At 39.8% G+C, this 22454-nt stretch overlaps 1 protein-coding gene across 2 annotated transcripts in view; it reads right to left on the bottom strand.

Moving 5' to 3' along the window:
* Positions 1–22454, bottom strand: part of GLP2R (glucagon like peptide 2 receptor) — a 39512-nt gene that overhangs the window by 4848 nt on the left and 12210 nt on the right. For both annotated transcript variants that reach the window (XM_018073142.1, XM_008933691.2), the window contains exons 4-12: positions 21851–21955; positions 20272–20393; positions 18412–18518; positions 17663–17819; positions 16203–16362; positions 6769–6829; positions 5339–5408; positions 4445–4533; positions 2788–2926 (exon numbers count right to left, since the gene is read on the bottom strand). In XM_018073142.1, the coding sequence (XP_017928631.1) occupies positions 2788–2926; positions 4445–4533; positions 5339–5408; positions 6769–6829; positions 16203–16362; positions 17663–17819; positions 18412–18518; positions 20272–20393; positions 21851–21955 (1010 nt within the window). The remainder of the gene's footprint in view (positions 1–2787; positions 2927–4444; positions 4534–5338; positions 5409–6768; positions 6830–16202; positions 16363–17662; positions 17820–18411; positions 18519–20271; positions 20394–21850; positions 21956–22454) is intronic.

Raw genomic sequence — 22454 nt, 5'->3', positions numbered from 1 at the left:
TTAATAATGGATGATATTAAATACCAATTATAATACATTATAATAATTGTATCTTATAACTATTATAATTACAATATATTCTCACATATGATATTAAGTACAGATTTAAGAGCTTAAAAAGCAACTTTTTTATGCAGAACTGCTCCTGCACCTGGACATAGTTCTCATTATTTTAGGTAGAAAGTTCATGAAAATGTCTTTACCTGGTGGGTGGTTTGGGGGTTTTTTTGTTTTATTTATGAGCTCTAAATTTAGCCTCGCGGGCACTGCAAGCAGAAACAGGATTTGAACTACATGGTGCTGTTGAGTCCTTTGACTGCTAAGCCTGGTGATAGCCACTGCCAGAAAAGCAGAGACTCACCAGATTAGGAGCTGCCTGTGTGAACACGAGTGACATCTCTGTGCTGATTTCAGTTTGTAAATCCCTCTGTGAATCTAGTTCCCTGCTCCTGCAGGACCAGAGCATGCAGTGACAGGCAGAAGCACTGTGAAATCATACCAGAAGGTGGAAAGTTCTGCTGATTATTCATGTTTGATGTTCATTTTATATCCTGATTTCTTTAATGCTTACTCATTTTTTCCCAATAAATTGAATTTCACACTTAGAAATCTTTCCAATATGCTGTGACTTCTCAAGCACACAATTTCAGAATTATCCTAGTATGAGTGAAAAAGAAGAATCAGAAATTCAGAAGAAATGTTCATTAGCATAAACACCAATAGAAAAGAATAGATGCACACGTAAGCCTCACAACTGTTTTTCAGTTCCATTGACAATGGCAACATGATAAATTACTCATTAAATAACGTGTTCTCTCCACCAGAAACAGTAGGTTTTCCTGTGGCTAGCAGTTTGCATGCATCAGGGAGCCAAGGTATTTGGATTGCTCCACTTTCTAGAGCAAAGCAGCATCATACGTACAGCAGAACTCCTATTTAGAATTTAATTCTGTGCTCCTTCAAAATGTTTGAGTTAAACCTCCAGATAAGATCACAGGGGTAATTGTTTTTCTTTAACAAAACAGTTTAACTGTCTTTTAAAACTATTGAGAAGATTTACAGACTAAACAAATGTAATTGTGTACAGTTGATGCGCTTTTTGGCTAATCCCTTCACAAATAATGCCATAGCTAAAAGAGAGAGTCTGCAATAAACTTTGGGTATTTTGTAAAGACATTTTGTTTCTAAAGCATGACATGCAGCCAAGCACATGAATGTTTCTCTAAAAGGAATGAAGTTTGTGTTCTCTAGCAAGGATGAGTAAGCTGGTTTATATATCAGATTTCTCTGTACAATCCAGTAAATGAAATTTTCACTTAATTTTAAGTGTTTTCTGTGTTTTTAAAATAACATCTAGCCACTGCAACGTCTCCAAGTAAGGATACGTCTAACTGAGGAATGCATGCTCCAACACTAAGGTCCCTTCCAACCTAAATCATTCTGTGATTCTGTGAACACCATGTCAGCGAGCCTCTCAGGGTTGTGGCTCTGCAGGAACTCTCTGGGAGTTTTTTCCCCTCAAACTGTAGTGGAAATTTTTAATTGGAGCCTCAAAAACAGTGTCAAAACACTGATGCATACGTACACCGTAGTGTGGGTGCATACATAAAGGTCAAAACCAAGGATCATCATAAATTGTGGGAAAAGTGCAGCAATGCTGTGATGACTTCATGCCTCAGGCTGCAGAAGTGGGCAGCATGTGTCAGAGCACTGAGTTAGTGAGGAGCAAGGACTTGTAGCCAGAGAGATTGCTGGGTTCCTCAGTAAAGAGAGGAGGCCTGGAAATCGCTGTTCTGTTGCCCTAAGAAGGTCAAGACAGGAAGATAAGGGTAAAGGACAACTTTTCTAAGCAGGTTCATTACTACTACCTGGAAGAGCCGTTACTCAGCAGCTCTGCAGAACTCAGACTGAAGCAGACAGCACTGCTTTGTGCCAGTGTCCAGTTCTTTGGCTTTGCAAACTGAAGAGCAAATAGTTATGGGGAAGCACACCTATACCTGTGCATAAGTGGCCATCTGAGAGTTCCAGTGACAGCTCACTCTACAATTAGGACTACTTAGGATTGGCTATTTAACTGGAGTGTGAGTCCTTCACCCCCTCAGGCTTGCCACAGGTTTGCTACAGTCAAACTCTCTTCCTTTCCTACCTCAGGTTTCTGCCTATTTTCACAAGACTAAGGCAGGGTGACTGAAGAGGAGTCAAGTGTGCGAACATCTGTAAAACGCTGCTGACCGTATAGGTAAGAAACTTCTTTTCGACCTGCAGACACTGGTCTGTGTGTCTGTTCCATCCATGTAAGGGCTCTGAAAATTTTTCTCCTAGCTCTAAAAATTTGTGAGTACAGTACTTTTGTGAGTGTACATCTAGGAGCCCATAGTGTCACTTTGCAGATAAGGTGAATGAACAGATCCTTTAGGGAAATGGAACCCAAACCTTGGATGAGGACAGACATTCTCATAGTTATGATTTTGGTGGGGATTACTTTAAATAGATCGCTTTAATCCTGTGTTCAGGGGTCTGTGATGAACTGTCACCTACTATCAAAGAATACAGGATACACTGTTTCTGAAGATGTCTGACTCCTTTTTTGGTGATTGGGACTACTATATTTTGAATATGCAGTTTGTGAATGTTTTATCTTGTCACTGCAATAGTGTATTTAGAGACATTTTAGGTTGGAGTGTAATATTAAATAAGAATTCTCTATATTTGTGGTATATATAGGTGAGCAGCATATGCACATGGATCTATGACCCCTAAAAACAGTACTTGCAAAACAGTACTTACATGAAATGAGCTCATTGTCAGCTGAATGAAAAGTCTTATATGTCTTGGAAGTCCTTCCACCTGTTCATCAGTGATGAAGGTAAATACAAACTCATGGATGCCCAACAATGGAATCAACACAAGCGTAGATCTTGCCAATCTTAAAAAAGAAAATGTTTGATTATTATATTTTTAAGTATCTTTGGTACAAATATAAAAAAATTCAGCTACAAAGAAATGATTCCAGAAACATTCCCCCAATATTCTGACTCTGGAATGGTATTAGCAGTTTAGTGATTTTGGAAATAAATCCTCAGATATGAGTTTTGAAACATACTATCATAAAGGTATGAACAGGAAGGAATCTTGGTTTTGAGTTTCAGGTGAAAAGTTAGGGACAAGAAATAGAACAGGAAGGCTGCTATCATCAAACATGTTGTTAGGTAACAGAAAAATATTTACGTAGCTAAATATGAGTGGTCTAGTAACAGGGTCCTTAGACCTTCCTATCACTGCTGAAAGCTCTGTGTAGCTGCATTGAGAACATCCTGCGGTACTGTCAGCAGCCATCTGCTTCCTAAAAAATGCAACTAGAATAATTTGCTAGAAGAGAATCTTCTTTAACGAGTCTGGGGACATATTTATATGGATGAAAGAAGAGCTCTCAAAACAAAGTGAATTATGAGGATGATTTGCATTATGAAGAATAGCTTGACTCTTTAAAAGTTTAGCAAAATTATAAACAGTAGAAAGTGGAATATAATACAAAACATTAGGCAATGTTAAATATAGGCATTGCTGTCTGTACATCACAACCACCTTCCCGCATCATTCTGCAGAATATAGCTGAGATCCTTTGGACATTGACTGTTGAAGGAAAATGGAAATATTATTTTGTTAGGGATGTAATACTAGGTTTAAGAGGAAGTCAGTAGCAAAATTTCCATCCCCCCCCTCCCCTTACCTGGTTCTTTTTGACAATAAATTAATTAGTGTTAGTAAGGCAGGACTGTAGTAGCAACCAGGGGTTCACAATGATACTAAAAGATACTAAGAACAGGAAAGGACTGGCATATGGAAAGCAGTTAAATCCTCGTGTTTCCATCATTTCCAGGTTTTCACTGCAGCCTTAGCTTCTTGCAGAGCAGCCTGCCCTTGTAGTTCCCACAAAGAGAGAAGATATTTGTGAAAATGTCAACTCCGAGACTTTAATATGATGTACCATTGAGACTCCTCCAAAAGAGCCCACACCAAGGCCTACAAGAGTGCAGGCTAAGGAAGAAGGTATATCAGAAACACTGAGACATTTCAGTGTCTAACAAATCTTCACACCCTTTTCTTTTGAGGACCTTTTGTCACATTCAAGGGAAAAATGCATCACAGCAGCAGAGGCCGCAGGTGTGAGTGAAGATACCTGAGAGCAGGGATGTCATTGCATTGCAAAACCTTTGTGAAAATGCCCACAAAACTCAGCACATAGGTGCTGACCTGTCTTTACCTCTCAGATAAGGAAATGTCTGTGGAGCCTTTTTTCCCAGATGGTTTTCCTATATCATACTCTAAGTATCTGTTACGCCTGGTGGTGGTAGGTAAATATTTAAGGACAAACAGGCAATCTTCTGATGTTATGAGAAAATAAAAAGAAAGGGCCTAGATTTCTGTGTTACTTATTACATACCTGTATTTGTAGTCATGAAAGCTCATTTGCTGAGCTTTTAGTTTGGAAATCAGCATCCTGAGAATTTTTAAGAAGATGCCAAAGTTAACCTTTAACAAAAATACATATGGATTACTTAATATAAATGTTATGGCACTAATCATATAACTATTAAATAAATGCAAAATTGATATTAAACACTTGCAAAACCTGCCACCAAATAACTGGAATGCAGTTGTGATGAGGCTGGAATTCAAGCAGGTTTTTGCCACATCTGCAGCAGAGCGTACAGAGCAGCAGTGACAGACTCTGCTGGTATCAACTCTCTCCAAACAAAGCAGCTAACAGTTTATTTACCTTTAGGTCATGCAACGCTTCGCCAAACCATGACAGGTAAGCAGGATGTAGTAAAAATCCACAGTGATCGCAATTCTTCAGATAAAGAGGATGTAGGCAGACCAAAAAGCCCTGGGCATTCTTTTTACAACTGATTATCTCCTCTGTTAATTAAGTTGTCCTGACTTGAGCCAGAAAAATTTGCAAATAATTCTTTCTAATGAGACCTGCCAATGCCTATGAGTCATGAACTATTTATCTTTCACAGACCAAAAGCCCTATGCAAAAAAGTTACTAAAGTTGCAAAATTGAGGAACTTTGCATTGCCTTATTCAGCCTGATTGGCGTATAATTTGTGATACATGATCTTCCAGTACAAAATTATATTTTAATTTTTTAACATAGAACTCTGCTTCCTCATTATTTGAACAGTAGTTTATCCCTTATGTCACTTTATAGCCCCATGATATTTCTGTAGTAGGAAACTGTATCTTATTTGTTCCAAAATATCGAAGGACAAAACAGGTACTAATTAAAAAGACCAAGGAGGGGAAAAAATATGGGTTATATAATTCTTACTGTAATGGAAAACAACATTGGTCCTCGGATGATCCACCAGATTCCCATGTGTTCATTTGTTCCCCAGCACCTGGAGAATAATTTGAAGTATAATTAATATTTAATATATAATTTTACTAATAATTTAATATAATATGTAATTTTATATAATATACATTTTGTATATTTATCTATTTACATTTTATATATGTACATATAATACATAATTTTAATAATAATTGAATATATAATTTTTCATAGAAAAATTAGGAAGCTTACATAACCTGTGTATATATTTCAAAAGGAAGTTGATGCAGTACAAGTTTTTCAGGTGGTCCTCAGAAGAAACAGAGTAAAACTATGAAGAGTCTCATCAACAACTCTAGTTGTATTTATTCTGAAGATCTTTCCACGTGAATGTTGAGAGCTGTTTCCCTGGACCACAAACTTCAGAACTATCTGGCAAACTCAATCTTCAAATCCACAAAATAACTGTATATGACACCAAACCTTCATAATGAAATTCATCCTACTTAAATTACCTGTCGGAAACTATAAATGAGTAAACTAAGAATTGTGTAGTAAACAGGAATTGCTTCATGTCTTGCTAAAAAATATGCATACTGTTTCCTTGAATCTATGTCCTTTTATCCTGCTCTAGCCTTCTAATTTGTCCTATGCACATGTTTTCTCTTGCCTGAGGTTCTGTACTATCTTGGTTTGTCATTTACGATTTAGATAACATCTAACTCTATGAGCCTGTAATTATTATTTGGTTGCTGCTTATTATCTATATTGGCATTCCACATTAAATTCTCTAGAAGCCATGAATAATAAAAAGAGAACAAGAGAAATCATACAAAACTCACAAAGTTTATGTGATGCTACTAACAGCATCATTGAAGACCAGAAGACTGGAAAAGTGATGCTTACTAGTGCACATTACTGTCACTAATTCCTCCACCAAATATGAACACATTCATTAGTATCAGCTTTCAGTGACTATAAGATTTTGCCATTAGAATTCATAATAATTGTTTTTTTACAAAATGACGGGGAATAGTTAGTAATTAAATGCAAAGTGTAGATGGTCTCCAAGGAGACCACTGGTTCCCTTTTCCTACTGAGAGGATGCTCTCCATAAAGATGGTGGTGCTGACAACTTGCTTCATGTAAGTGGATGAACACTGGATGTGATACCTTTCCTCTCAGGAACAGTGAAGGTTCATTCTACTTCTTGATTCATGCATAAGTGAATCTGAGAATTCCTAGAAGTAGTTTAATGTAAAAGTACTAAAAGGAACCTGAAAAATGTAACAAGTATCTATAGGTGCTGTATGTATTTTATAATCTAGTAATCAGTACTTGTGTCAAGTACTGTCAAGGGCTTTCAGAAAAGTTAAGTAAACAGAAAGACAGTGTGCTAAGGTTCTTTTTATTTAGTAACCTACCCAGTGTTCTCCAGTTTGGATCTGCTTATTCCCCAAGGACCCACAAACAGGATCGGGACAACTGAAAGGAAAAAACATCAATTACAGCCAAGTTTGCAGAAGTGTGTGGTGCAGAGATATGTGCTTTTCAGTCTTCTATTTAGAAATGTACAAAAATCAACCTAATCCTGGCTTTCCCCATTTCTAGTTCAAATACAAAATGAAGCTTCATTGTGTAATTGAATCTTTCATTTTCAGACTGACATATACATACACACACAAACACACACTGCCGGCCTTTTGAAATTTTCTAAATTTCTGACCCTGGGAATTCAAAGTAACTGGCACATGAGGCCTCGTAGACTACCTTAGGCAACAGTTGTTGAACCTTAAAAGAGTTTTCAGTGAAGGCATGAAACTCTGCCTAATCAAAAGAGCTGATAAAGGATTGTTGTCCTGGATCAAGAGGATCTGTGGTCCCCCTTCCCCCATTGTTACCCTCACTCCTTCCTGGAAGTCATAGGCTTCAGGTTGGGAAAAAAAAAAAAACAAACACCCTGAAATAAAGGATTAGTGCATTATTGCAATGGTCTACATATGTCCGGGCACAAGTCTCAATCAGAAGCAGAAGGCATGTGAGCTACAACAAGCAGGCGTTCCACTGCATTCTCAGCCCAATAACACATGGGAGAGTCTGTGGTGGATGTGGCAGAAATGAAAGGAGATGTGGGTCGCCGGGGCCAGAAGAGGGATTATTCAGTATTCTGGGACACTAGCTAAGGTCAGGGGGAAAGCTGGAGTGTGGCGATGCAGGGAAAGGTCCAAAACCAAAATACTCTCTAAAAAATAGATCTCTGAGCAGGTAAAAAGGGGGAAAGAGATGAAAGGGGTCTCACTTCGGTGGGAGATGGCATTGGTGCAACAAGCGGGTCTGAGAGAACAATCAGGGCATGGAGAACTTGCTAACGGAGCAATAGATCCGGGGGAGTATGACGTGGTCTCATGAGGAAAGGTGATACCAAGGATGATGAGGGGATGTTATCAAAAGGCAGTTCCTGTACAGTAGCTGAGGAAATGTCTCAGTCAGTGTGAGTGCAGTTCAGCCCTGCTGACGCATGTCTGTGAGACACTTGCCAGATGGCCCATCTTAGTAGTGATGGTAATAAATATAAATAAGAGATTAAACTAATTAGTGAGGAAAGCCTTTAGGAAATCAGTGAATATGGTGCAGATAGGAGTGCAATAGAGGATGACCAACAGGCATAATAGTAACAATAATAATCAGGAGGATCATTATTATTTATACTCTAGTGAGAAAATTTCCTAACAAACTTGTCTATTGCAGTTTGAACAAGGAATAAAATAACTAGTCACCACTCATCCAACAAGCTGGTGATCAAAGCAACAAAGTGATTTAGAGAGATACGGAAGTATGGTGAAACAACACTAAGCACCGTGAAAGACAGTGGTCTTGGTGCATCAGCAACCTGTGCGCTCATATGGCCATACTGGTAGAGCACAAGGGTCCTTTAAAGAAGAATCTGAAGGGGAGCAGAGAAATCAGGGCATGGGTGGTGAGAAGGACCCTCAAAAGTGTAGGGCACAACAGAGGACAAAGCCTAGAGGCTTGGCAACGGGCAATGGAGTGTGATGTTAGGCTTTGACAGGAACTTTCGATAGATGAGGAAGGATGGGAATTAGTGTGAAAGTGAAGGAAAGTATTTTATATCTGATAAGGAAGAAGCAAAAGAGCAAAAGAAGAGATGCCAAAAATGGGGTAGCATGTTCAAAACTACAAGCCTGAGAAATAGTTGTCGCAGCAGCATAATGGATGAATACAGGAAGGACAGAGAAAAAAAATGCTGTAGGAAATAAGACAAGTTCTAATGTGCCTATATATAGAGTTGCATAAAAGATTAAGGTAATATCCCACTTCACTGAAACATTGAAATAATTCAGTCTACGAAGGTACTTTTCTTCTTACTTTGGTTCTAGAGAAAATCTCAGTATTAGTGACCTGAATTTAACCTTGTTAGATAAAATTAAATCCCTCCTCTGTAGGATCTGAAACCCAGCTGTCAGCAGAAAGGAGCTTGGTGGGCCTATGCAGTAAACTTTGGGCAACAGAGGCTGAGAGAAATCCCTGCATCTGAAGGACTGGACCTTCCTCACGAGACCTGTTGATATACAGTCATGTGGATTAACCTGGCTCCTGCAGCAGGATAAGGAAGGACTTTGAGATGAAGTTATCAAACCATGTTGAAACCCCTTTGTTTTCTTCTCCCCCATGTAATCCTGGTTAAGGAAAATATTAATCAATTGTGTAACTATAGCAGAAACCTGTGTAATCCCCTAGTTACCATAGTCAGTCCCCTAATTATCATAAACCATCCTCCTCATTAACATATCCAACCCCCAAGACCCTTAAATTGCACTCATGTGTTCAATAAAGTATTCCAGTTTCTACCTCCATATCTGGGATCATCTTAGCTTTCTGGACCCTCGTACTCCTCCACAGGTAGACTAAACTAAAGATTTAAGCTCTTCCTGATTCTAAGAACACACAGGAACTCTGTGATCTGAAAACACCCCTCAGAGCACTTGATGAACACAGCAGAAATCATACTGGGGGAGCAGAGGAGGCACAGAGGGTGGGAGATGGAACGAGGATGAAAAAATTAGGAATTCTGCTTTAATCATATGAAACTTGACTTCATAGTTAGATAATCAGAAAAGTTGGAGGTTTTTTTTTAATATTAACTATTTGATTTCCCTGTAAACATAAGAAAGTTGGTCTGGAACACAGGACTCAGTACCGACTGTGCAGAAAAGGATACAGGAATGTATTTTATCTTCTTTTTTGTCAAGTGCCTTTACTCTAAAAAACTACAGTTGTTTTGGGGCAAGACCAACTTTCTGAGGCAATTTTAACCATCAAATTTCTGTCCATGCGCCAAAATGCAATATTTGAATATTCCAGTTTATTCTTAGTATTTGTCCTGACAAAACATTGTCCTCCACAGAGATGTCTCAATATGTACTTAGATTTAGTCCCCAAGTCTGAGTTGTAATATAGTGCCATAGATGTAGATGTCCTTCTCAGCTTAAATACATGAGTATATTTGGTGAAAAAAGATTTCATGTATCAAATTTCTGCCTTGGAACCTGGAAAAACTTTAGTATTAACTTTGCGGAATTGCATTCCAAATGATTGATGATTGCTTTGCTTAGGCTTTCCTTATCTCTTCATCATAGGTATTAAATAACAATTTTCATCAAATTGTTTACTATGTTGACTTGATTAAGGTAAGCTTCAGCTTAACTTGAAGAACAGTCATCGTGTTTCAAATGTGAAAAAAAAAATCAGTTTTTTTGCAATTATGCAGTAAACCCCCCTTTCCCCACTGTACATGATTCCTCAATAAAAAGTAATGATTTTTTTCCCTGAAGCTCCCTTCTCATGTGATGTCAAAATGCAAACACCTCTGTCTAATCCTCCTTCTGTCCTCTCAGCTTTTCCACTTTATTCAATTGTGATGGTGCTCAGTAGTGAGGACTCTGCATTTGTCATCTGAACCTCAGAACTCCTTTGCTTCTCATGGGCCTCGCTAAAACAACCTGAGTTTCTTAACGTCTGGAGATAAGCTAGTTTTTAGTTGGTCTTTGAAGAACTAAGAGGCATGAGATGTGAAACAGTCTGTTAGAGCTCTTCTATTGTTACAAGCGGCTAAATAAAATCTTATTTGGGATTTAAAACTGCAAAACAAGGAGAAAAGAACAGAAGTGTTCTAATTGTTAACAAAAGGAAAAATTGACACAATGCCAACTATAAGTTTTATGTTCACTGATAACTAACTGATTTAATGCTCCTAATTAAATGTGCCACTGCTAACATTGCTGGGTCCAAATACTTTTTATTGGTGCCCAATAACAAGATTACACAATGCACAAGATTAAGTGTCCATTCTACTGACATCCTCAGAACAATACATACGATACTATCTCATGTGTGTTCAAAACCTGGTTCAAACACTCTAAGAGACATAAGTTAGGTACCTTTTAATCTGATCAGTAGTAGTAAACACATGCCATTTCTGTAAGAGACATCTAAATCTTCTGGGTTTTCTTTAACGGATCATTATTCTTTCCAGCAAGATAGTTAATTTAAAGCAAAACCATCTGGTATACTTCAAGAGGACTTTATGTTTCGCTGAGGTTTCGCCCTGTGTGGTTATTTGGATGCTTGAAGTTCTGTTTCGAATCTTGCCTTAAGCACTGACATTTTTCTACAAGGGTTCTTTATTAATAAATGAATAGTCATATTAGAAGAGCATAAAAATGGTCTTATCCCTTGAATTTTAAAATGAAAATTGGATAGCATCTAAATCAAGCTACTGCAGAAATTTCTAGAATTAAGTAAATTTGAGATAAGGCAGACATCAAAGAGTCTACCTGTATTCATTCCCTGTGATTTTTGCAAAGCAAGCTCAGTACAGCTTTTAGATACCTGAAACTAAATTACATGAATGACTGTCAAAGTGACAGAGAGACTGTCACAGTCTTGATAACAAGAACCAAAAATTTCCTTCAAATATTTAGATGTTGTAACATTCCAACTTAATGATTAAAATTTCAATAATTTCAACTTCATCAATTTACATTTAAGTTTGAACACCCCTTTAAAATCAGACCTCAATTTATTAGATAATTTTAGCAAGAAGTACAGCACAGTAAATATGGAATAGTTCATTTACAATTGAAAAATTATCCACCATCCTTTTAAAAATCACTTTTCCTTTTTTTCAAGTGTGCTGTACACTACAGTCCCACAGTCCTGGACACACAGTTTTACTTTTTTCAGCACAATTTAATAGACACAGATGTAGTGACAGTGATCATCATCATGGCCAGGCTTTGCGAACGAAGATTTGGGAAAGGGCTTTACCCACGTTTGCTAGAAGCATGCTGGTGGTTAAAAAGGCCAATACAAGACAGGCATGTCCGGTTGCAAAAGGCACAGCAGAAGGACTCCTTAGGTGGTAAATTCTGCAGGGCACGATTCTTTCTGTGTTGTCTTTTCTCCTCAAGGGTGATCCTGCATGCGTTCTCAAAGGAAGCAGCAGCGTTATAGATGGTGTGTCTCCAGACCTCCCGATTGGAGGCCAGAGTAGACCAGTTATGTTGATCAATATGGCCAAGGCTGAGATGTTGTTTCAGGGAGTCCTTGTATCTCCTCTTCGGGGCTCCTCTCATGCGGCAACCAGTGGCAAGTTCACCATAAAGCAAGATCTTAGGGAGGCGGTGGTTGGTCCTTCATCCTTGAGACGTGCCCTGCCCAGTGCAGCTGTGTTCTCAGCAACATGGCCTCAATTCTTGTGACTGCTGCTTGTTCTAGAACAGAAGTATTAGTCACATAATCTAACCAGTGGATGTTTAGGATTGTACGAAGGCAACGTTGATGGAGTCACAGGTGGTGGAGGCAGATGACCCAAGATTCAGATCCATATAAAAGAGTAGACAGCACTATGGCTCTGTAAACACTGATCTTTGTACTTTTCTTCAACTGTTTATTTCGCCAAACTCTTTTATGAAGCTTTCCGAAGGCACTGTATGCCTTTGCTAACCTGTTGTCTATCTCCCCGTCAATCTTACCATCCAAGGAGATGAGGCTGCCTAGGTAATTAAACTGCTGGACTGATTTGAGCTCTGATTCACCAATGGTGATATGGGGATGATGGAAGACTTTCTGAGGTGCCGGTTGATAGAGAACTTCTGTCTTCTTTAAGCTGACTTCCAGCCCAAAGAGCTCAGCAGCCTCAGCAAAGCAGGATGCTAAACGCTGCAGAGCTGCTTCTGTGTGAGCCACGAGGGTGGCGTCATCAGCATAAAGCAGCTCCTGGACAAGATGGTTTAAGGTCTTAATGTGGGCCTTCAGTCGCCTTAGGTTGAAAAGGTTTCCATCAGTACGGATGATCTCGGAGGTCTTTTCCAACCCAATCAATTCTATGATTCTATGAATGTAGATACCATCCTGATCATCAAGGTCTGCAGTGGCCCTTTGGAGCGTCCTGCTGAAAAAGATTGTGAATAGGGTTGGTGTGAGAACGCAACCTTGTTTCACACCATTGGTTATTAGAAAGGGCTCAGAAAGTGCATTGCCATATCTGATTTGTCCGTGTTGATCCTCATGGAGTGAGACGATCATTTTAAGGAACTTGGGGGGACATCCTAAATGTTCCAAAATCTGCCACAGACCTTTTCTGCTCACAGTATCGAAAACCTTGGTGAGATCAACAAAGGTTACATAGAGACCTTTGTTTTGTTCCCTACACTTCTCTTGCAGTTGTCTGAGAACAAATACCATGTCTGTGGTACTCCTGTTGACTCTGAAACCACACTGGCTTTCAGGTAGAATTCCTTCTGCTATAGTGGGTATTAGTCTGTTCAAGAGTATTCTTGCCAGGATTTTGCCAGCAATGGAGAGCAGAGTAATACCACGGTAATTTGAACAGATCTGGTAGTTCGCCTAGTTCCCAACAGCACACCACAAACTCGTGAAATTTAGCATGGAGTGCAAGGCCCCATGTTTCCAGACTTCAGGTGGAATTCCATCAACCCCAGCTGCCTTGCTGATTTTCACCTGCTGTATGACCTTAAGGGTTTCTCCTAAAGTGGGGGCAGTATCCAATTCATACTTCACCGGTTGTTGTGTGATGGACTGAATAGCTGAGTCTTGGACTACACGGTTAGTACTGAAAAGAGTCTGAAAGTGTTCAGACCATCGATTCAGAATGGAGGTTTTATGTGTCAGAAGAGTTTGACCATCAGTGCTGAGTAGAGGACTTTGAGCTTGGTATGTAGGCCCGTATGCTGTTTTCAGGGCTTCATAGAATCCTCTGTGATCACCCATGTCTCGGCATAATTGTGTTTTTTCAGCTAGACTGATCCACCACTTGTTCTGGATGTCACGGAGTTTCTGTTGGAGCTTGCTGCATGCAAGGCGAAAGGCTCCTTTTCTTATGTGCCACGATGGCAGTGCAAGGTGTGCTTGTGGGCAGTTCTCTTCTTCCTCAACAATTCCTGGATCTCTTGATTGTTTTCATCGAACCAGTCCTTGTTCTTCTTGAGGGAAAACCCTAAGGATTTTTCAGAGGACTGCAGGATGCTGTTTTTAATATGGTGCCAAAGTGTTTTAGGAGAGGTATCTGTAGAATCCATGGAATGGTTTTTGAGCCTAGTTTGAAGATTAGTCTGGAATTTGTTTCTCACTGTGGTTGATTGAAGATTGTTAACTTGGAGTCTCCTCCTTGGGATACTGCCCCTTTTAGGTTTGAATTTAAGATTGAGGTTAAGTTTGTAGTGCACCAGCCCATGGTCTGTTTGGCATTCTGCACTGGGTATCACACGGGTATGGTGGACATCGTGGACATCTCTCCGACGCACCAAGACATAATTGACGAGGTGCCAATGTTTGGATCTGGGATGCATCCAGGTTGTCTTCAGACTATTTTTCTGCTGAAAGATAGTGTTAGTGATGGTGAGCTGTTGCTCCGCACAGAATTCTAACAGAAGTCGACCATTATCGTTGCAGTTTCCAACACCATGCTTGCCTAATATTCCTTTCCAGGCTTCAAAATTCTTTCCTACTCTGGCGTTGAAATCACCAAGGATAATGATCTTATCATCTGCAGGAACCTCCTGGGTAAGGTGGCGCAGGTTGGTGTAAAATTTATCTTTTTCAGTAGGGTCAGCTTGGAGAGTTGGGGTGTATATACTAAAGAGGACAACGTGTTGCTTGTTGTGTAGTGGAAGATGTAGGGAGATAATTTGGTCAGAATGACTTGTTGGCAGATTTTTGAGTTTAGGAACAATAGAGTTTTTGATCATGAAGCCGACTCCTGAGAGATGCCTTTCAGTTCTGGACTTACCTGACCAAAAGAGTGTGTAACTGGCACCATGTTCTCTGAGGCTGCCTTCCTCGTGAAGGCGAACTTCGCTGAGAGCAGCAATGCCAATGTTGAGACATGACAGTTCATGGGCAGTTAGGGCAGACCGACGCTCAGGACATCCCCTATCTGCCGAATCGAGCATGGTTCTGATGTTCCAGCATGCTAGAGTTAATTTGGGTACACCTTTGGAGGCAGGTGTATGCCTTTGTTTTTTGATCTTTGTGTGACTGCATTTGTAGAAGATGTCACTACAGGGCTTTGCAAATGCGGGTAAGGCCTTCGAGCCCGCGCAATGGATTTTTTAGGTGAGACGCAGCATGCGCTGGACTGAACCCACCCTTTAATCCTAAGGTTCATCTGCCAGGGCCGAGCGAGCTTGGACGGTGGCAGCGAGGTCCTCAGGACATAGGTTTAATTAGAATGACCTTCTCTTAGATGGATGACCTTACAGGGCTGATCGAGCTCCATCTGCCCGGGTTTAGAGTTGTCCTTCTCCTCTGTGCGCTCCGAAGCTCCCCCTCTTATGTCCCACGATGGCACTGTCCGCACCGGCAAAGCTCCCACTCTCTCGCTCCTTTCCGCACGCGGGGTCGAGCCGTGCACACACGCCCGGGGCCAGGCCGGGGCCGCGGTGCTGTGAAGGACGCACTCCGGGAGTGACAGTGAACCATCTTGTAAAATCATACATTGATAAAAGTTTTATAGTCAGAACTTCTTATGGCCAACCCTTCTATCCTACTTCTTAGCTCAGGCCCCCAGATTTGAATGAAAAGCTCTTGCAACAAACTTAGATACTGTTTAAGAGGACACTTTTAATCATAATTTTAAACTTTCAGAGGCCAGCAAGTTGTACAGGTAGCTTTTAGATGATTATCTGTAATTGGGAAACCTTGATTTTCTCCTTTGTCCAGGCAAGATACAGAATTACACTCACTGAGTAAGCAAAAAAAAAATAAAAAATTGTCAGACTACAGGACATAGTATATACAAAATTGTTTAAATGCTTGTAACTAACATTACATTGTCTTTATTTCACGAAAAATGCCTGAAATGTAAGACCTGACTCATGCACTGTTTCAGATTGTCCTCTACCTTAAAGCACACTGTAGAACTTTCAGGTGAGGTTGGAAGGGGAACATTTAAAAGAAAATTGCTTATGTTTTGACATTTTTTGTTACGTAGGTGCTCTATTACAAAAGAAGGAAATGAAGTTGCTGGTGGTACCATAATATTCAGTGACGACAGAATATACAGTCAAATATAGTAAAATTTCTTCTTGTTCTGCCCACCAGGTTCCTGTTTTCTTATGAACCAATTTTACTAAGTCCTCTACGTGCAGGTCCAGCTGAGCTGCCATGAATGTACCACTACTGGCATACTCTCATTTACAATTGCTGGCTTCAAAACTAGCAGAGTTCAGATTTTACTTTCTTCTTTACAAAATATCCTCCACTGACTCAACAAAGCATCACATAATCAAGTACTTAGAAATAGTTAAGGACTTACCCCATCCTATCACAATGTATGTCTGCAGCAGTCGTCTTTCAGAGAGTACCACAGTTATCAATAATGTGTGCAGATAAATTCCTTCTACTAATAGCCAAAAGTAATTTGCCCCAACAAAGTAATGCATGAAAAACTGGGCAGTCCTGCAAATTATTACAATCTGTAGGAATGAGAGATCAGGAATCATTGTAAATATAGGTGTCATAATCCGCATATCAGAATTTTTACTGATGAACTATTAAAATAATAGTCACCATTAACATCTTGCAGTTAATTTTGCTTGTTGACATGGGTAAGCTTTATTCTTACAACATTCTGCAAGTATAATTTATTCACAGTGGTCACAAATGAGGTGTTGTTATTCCATTTTCTAAACAAATGTAAGAAAATTAATACATTTTCCTAGTACAGAAAAGCCTTTATACTGTTTTTCCTCTCTCTTAGTGCTGTTTCATAGAAAATCACAGAGTGGTTTGGGTTGGAAGGGACATTAGAGATCATCTAGTTCCACCCCCCAACCACAGACAGGGACACCTTCCACTAGACCAGGTTGCTCCAAGCCCCATCCAACCTGGCCTTGGACACTTCCAGGGATGGGGCAGCCACAGCTTCTCTGGACAGCCTGTGTCAGGACCTCACCACTCTCACAGGGAAGAAATACACTGTGTGATACTGTCCTGGTTCCAGCCAGCCAGGAGTAACTTTTGCAGCAGCCAGGAGATGTACAGCAGGACCCCAGGGTTTTCGATCCCACCCCAGCCCTGCACAGGGCAGTTGCATTTTTCCGGTTTGCTGGGTGAGCAGTCAGGTGGCATCAGTTCCACATGGTGAGTGATTGGTGTGAATCGTTTGCCTACCTCTGTCATTGGTATTGTGGATATTACTGTTCATTTTATTATCTTATTGCTTCTTCCAGTAAATTGCTCTTTTCTCAACCCACGATCTCTGCCTTCTGTATCTCTAATTCTCCTCTCCTTCCCACCGCAGGGGGATGGGGGGAGTGAGCGAGCGGCACGTGGTGTTTCAGTGAACACCAAGTTGGGGAATACCATTCCTAAATCACTACAATTACTATTGTCGGAAAAGCAAGATTTGTGTGCACTGCTTTATGCTATGCATAAGAGGAGTGAATAAATGTGGTGTTAAATAGGTGCCAAATAAATACCGAGATTTCTTCCTGAAAGTTGCAGGTGTGAGTTGTTTCACTTAGGTGTCTGTTTCTAAATATAGCACTCCATTAATATGTTCTTTCTATAAGAGCCTTCCTATAAAATCAATCTATTACAATTTGTCAAATCAGAATTTTATCTTGATTATGCCAAATTTTATCAGCCAAATTTCAACATCCTAAGTTCAATCAACAAATACCTCAAAACCTGATGATGGTAAATTTCCAAAACTGTAACTGTTATGGCCACTAGCAGCACATATTTACTATTAGCTATGAAATAACTCATTACCTCTGGACTGAGGTATAGTATCCATCCAGTTTCATCATTTGGTCTCTTTGAGTAAATATTGTAGTATACAGTGTCTTTTATAAGAACTGCTGTGGCACGCAAGATAAAAGATGCAAATAAATTCATATGGATGTAGTTTCTTGTGCAGTGAAGTTTTCTGTGGGAGAAAAAATAATGTATGAATCCTCTGCAATATATTTAATTTGCAGAAATAAAATTTTAAAAAATCAACAAAAAAGTAACAAAACAGCTGTTGTATTCATATTGTTGTCATGAGTGGATTTTGCTTAGGAATTGCTTTTGTATTGCTTATTAGGAAAACAAGTTATTTACATAGAATCACAGAATAGTTTGGGTTGGAAGGGACCATAATCCCCTTCTCATTCCACCCCCTACCATGGTCAGGTACACCTTCCACTAGAACAGGTTGCTCCAAGGCCTGTCCAACCTGGCCTTGAACACTTCCAGGGATGGGGAGACCAGTTTCTGTGGATGACCTGTGCCACGGCCTAACAGGAATTTCTTCCTAATATCTAGTCTAAATATACCCTCTTCATCTTAAAGCCTTTTCCTGTCACTCCATGCCCTTGTCCAAAGTCCCTTTCCAGCATTTTTTGTAACCCCTTTAGGTACTGGAAGGCTGGAATGTACCAGAGCATTGCAATCTAAGTCATACATTCAATTACATAAAAAGGAGAATGTGTGTACAGGAGTCTGTACTTCTAAAATGCATGTAAATTTGTACTAACCTGAGTAAAGAAAGTATAAGCAGAGCTAATACAAGTGAGATCAGAGAAAAGTAATATCCTATAGTGTATAACAGCTGTAATATGGTAAGTAGTTTATGTTCTTCTTCCTAGAAACAAAGAAAAATATGTTATGTAGGCAGGCAGGCAGATCACAAACACAGCTCAGAAACTTTCATGTTCACCTTCGAGCTGCAAGGAGCCAGGGTAGAGTTCTTGTGCCTGCCCTCTGCACTGCCTTGTGAAACCAGTGTATGACAGAGACATTTGCAGCCAGCCTTAGTTTCTTTATAAATTCAAAAGCACTCTCAGACTCTTTTCAAATTTCTCCTGCACAAACACCATTCATAGTCTGAATCACAGCTACTCATTGCCATGATTCCATGCACCAAATAGATCCTGGTGGGTTAACAGTTGCAGAGATCAACACACTCAACCTGCACACACAAGTACACTTACTCTGTGTGTGGCCTGGAGACACAGTTATAGATCAGTTGTGCTGTACAATTTTGAGAGTTAGCTCTGTCGAGAGGTATTGAAATAGCCTGACTTCAGCCTCGAGTTCAAAGAAAAAAAATAAAAAATATTAAATTGGAGCTTTATAGAATGTCTTCAAGTGACAAATAAGACCCCAGAGGAGGAAGAAAAGCACTTACATTTTCATAGATTATCATAGAACATCCTGAGCTGAAAGGTACCCACAAGGAGTCCAAGTTCAGCTCCTGGCCCTGCACCACAAATTTCCTTCCAATTTACTTCATTTAACTTTTTTTTTTTTGCTAGGTTTTTCCATTTTAGCTGCTTATGTCTACCTCTCAACTATTCATACTCCTTTTCTAGCTCAATGAAAGCTTCTCTGCAGAGGGAATGTGAGATATATGCAATTTTCATAATCCATATCTGGTCTGCAGAGATTTTCTTGGAACCTGTGTCTTTTCCTCCGTGAGTTTGCTGTTTTTCTTGTTTTCCTTCTCAGCACCAGGGATTTTAGCACGGTCTTTCTGCTAGTAGTTGTCCTTAATGATTTTATGCTTGTGAGCTGGGCCTCTCGAAGAGGGTGAAAATGACCAGGCAGAGCAGTGTGGTTGCAGGAGATTCCCAGCCATTAGTCACTAAATAAACTGAAAGTTTATAAATTCATGTACTCACTATATAAAGAGCTTATGAAAAACTTAGTAGTTGTAGTGCCTGGAGATACTGAACTAATAGTGTTTCATTACTAATCAATAAAGCAATGTTACTAGATAAAGTAATAAACAGTACTCATCCAATAAAGTAAAAAATAACAGTGCTCATCTAAAAGATTAATTTTTACATCAGCTAAGCTGAATTCCATGGCAAAAGAAGTTTCCCCTCTGTTGACAAAGTCCAGCTCTTGGGCTGATGCAATACGGAAAATACAGGATGGAAGGCATCAGCACTAGAGAGAATCCTCCAGTCTCTGATCAGCTAAACTTGAAATGACCAATTAATGGTTCATTAAGTGCTAAAAGGCTTATTAAATGTTGAAGGGCTCAAGAGGAAGTTGTCTGAACTTGATAGACTATTATGATTTGTGGAGATGCTGGGATGTTTGCATTTATTTGCTTGACAGGTTGCAGTCTTTTTCTATTTTATTAGGGAAAAACAGCATATGTGAACACTAGACTCTGAAGAGAAAATAATTTGTGGCATCTAAAGCAGGAATCCCCTTCCTTAATATTTCCTCTTCTGCTGCTTCTAAATAAAATAACAGCTTTCCATTTGGTAATTTAAATGAAATTTGAACATTCATTTCAGGTATTCAGTGGAAATGTTTTGTCAGTTACTCAAGAAGGGATTAAGAAGATTAAAGTATTCAACCATAATATAAAACATACTTACTTTTTTTTTGAAATGATTTTGCTCAGAACATTCTGAACTATCTCGCCAAATGTCTGTGGAATTTTCCTTTGTTTGCCAAATCCCTTCATCCAAGCAGACTCTGTATACATGTCCTATGCTTCCTGAAAGTAAACAGAGGTTTAGTCAGAAAGATCAAAATAAAGATTTCATTTTTTCATACACGTTGGAAAGATTTCTTCCTTGTACCACCACAATAGATGCCACACCACCCCCACTCAAAAAAGCAATAAACTCCACTTTTCTTTTGTCTTGGACAATATATTTTCCATATTTACATAGGACAAAGTAGGAATGTAATCTAGTAGAAATAAATTCCCAGAAAGTACCTGATTTTTACAAACAACTCCACACAGTTACTACATCCAAAAAAAAAAAAAAAAAAAAAGCCTAAATCTCACTTTATTCTTTTTCCTCATTAAGCTCCTAAGCTCCATCAAATATGGGTAATTCATTGCCCAGGTTGTGCAGTCAAAACTGTAGGAGAATTTGATTAAGGAATAATATTTCCCTGTAACACCTGGTATGGTAAGTGTTGCAGGTTGGCGTTTCAGTTCTGTGCTACGGGGCCCCTTCAGCACCTGGAGTGAACTGGTGAATCTTTCTTGGTTTTCACTGCATTGTCCTAGTTTTTGTGAAAATTCAGACAGAAAAAGAGAAAAAAGAGTCTCTGTTACACGGAGGGAAGATGTTTTTGTGTTTATTGTGAAGAATTGGATCTGTTCTAAATTGTTGGCAGAAGCGGTTGTTTGGAAGATTAGATAGAAGCTTGGTCTCTTTCTGCTTATCAGCATAAAAAAGAATAAATGATATTAAAGAACAAACTATGTGTGGTGTGAGCTCGAGAAAGCTGAGATAAGCAACCTATAGTAGTCTCCCAAGTGTTAAAAAACTCAGGCAGAATTGGTCCCTCCAAGTGGTATTAGAAATGCAGCTAAGAAAGGCTGTGTAGCAGGATTCACAAATGCTGGTCTGTGGTGGTAGGAATAGCTTTTCATTTCTTTAGGAGAAATGTAATGTTGTTTGCTCTTCAACAATTTTGCTTCTGAAGATGTTTTTATTTTTCCCTTCTTAAGAACTTCCTTGCTCCACTCCTGCCAGGAAAACACTACTTGGAAGGCTTGTTTGTTCACCACATCACTTGCTGTTGATGTGCTATATCCTACTGGAGGGCTGACTGCTTGGTCTGCTGCTTGGTTTGGCTCTTACAGTTTTCTGGGAGAGAACTTCATGTCTGGGGGTCAGTGGGGACTCCAGAAGTTGAACTTCAGAAGCTGAGCCCCTGATCAGTTACTATCAATAAAGTCCTGACAATATCTTTATGTGACCTTGCCAATGTTGCTTTAGAGCAGACAATATGGAGATGTGGCAAGCACAAATGGAAAAAACAGCAAATAAACATCAACAATGATTTTGTACCTCAATTCAGAAAAGGGGTAGAAAGAGCCAAGAGAGCACTCAGACACTTCAGAGGACACAGGGACAAGGTAGACAAGCATCACCTGTCCTTTAGCTGGATTCCCAGTACAAACTCGAAGACAAGTTACCACTTTCACATTACCATTTTCCAACCATGGCAAATATGAAGGACAAGGAACAGAGACATTTCCTGGGGGTGAGTAAGGCCAGCAAACAAACTGATCGAATGTCCCATTGCAATGTATTCCTGGTGAGAGAAGCAAATAAAAGTTTTACAAAAAGCTGTCCAGACAATGGACAAACCAGTGTGCTGTTCCAGGTAACCTGCAAGCTACTCCAGAGTAACAAGATGTAGCAGATAAACATTGTGCATTCACTGTGCAGTGCTCCATGCACAGGGCAGAAACAGCTGCTGCCTTTCTTCCTTGGATCCACACAACAGCTGCAGGTTTTACACACTTTACTAAGAGATAAGGGTATTGCTCTTCACAGATACTGAGGTCAGACCTCACTGTGGTCTGTAACTTCCTCAAAAGGGGTAGTGGAGGGGCAGGCACTGATCTCTGATCTCTGTGACCAGTGACAGCACCTGAGGGAATGGCTGGAGCTGTGTCAGGGCAGGGTCAGGTTGGATCTCAGCAAAAGGTTCTTCCTCCAGAGGGTGGTGGGGCACTGGCCAGGCTCCCCAGGGCAGTGGGCACAGCACCAAGGCTGCCAGAGCTCAAGGAGCATTTGGACAATGCTCT

This window comes from Manacus vitellinus, unplaced genomic scaffold (assembly GCF_001715985.3).
Source record: "Manacus vitellinus isolate BGI_N305 unplaced genomic scaffold, ASM171598v3 scaffold_24_pilon, whole genome shotgun sequence".
Lineage (NCBI taxonomy): Eukaryota > Metazoa > Chordata > Aves > Passeriformes > Pipridae > Manacus > Manacus vitellinus.
Note: the sequence above shows the minus strand (reverse complement) of the source record. Positions and strands in the feature narration are given on the sequence as shown.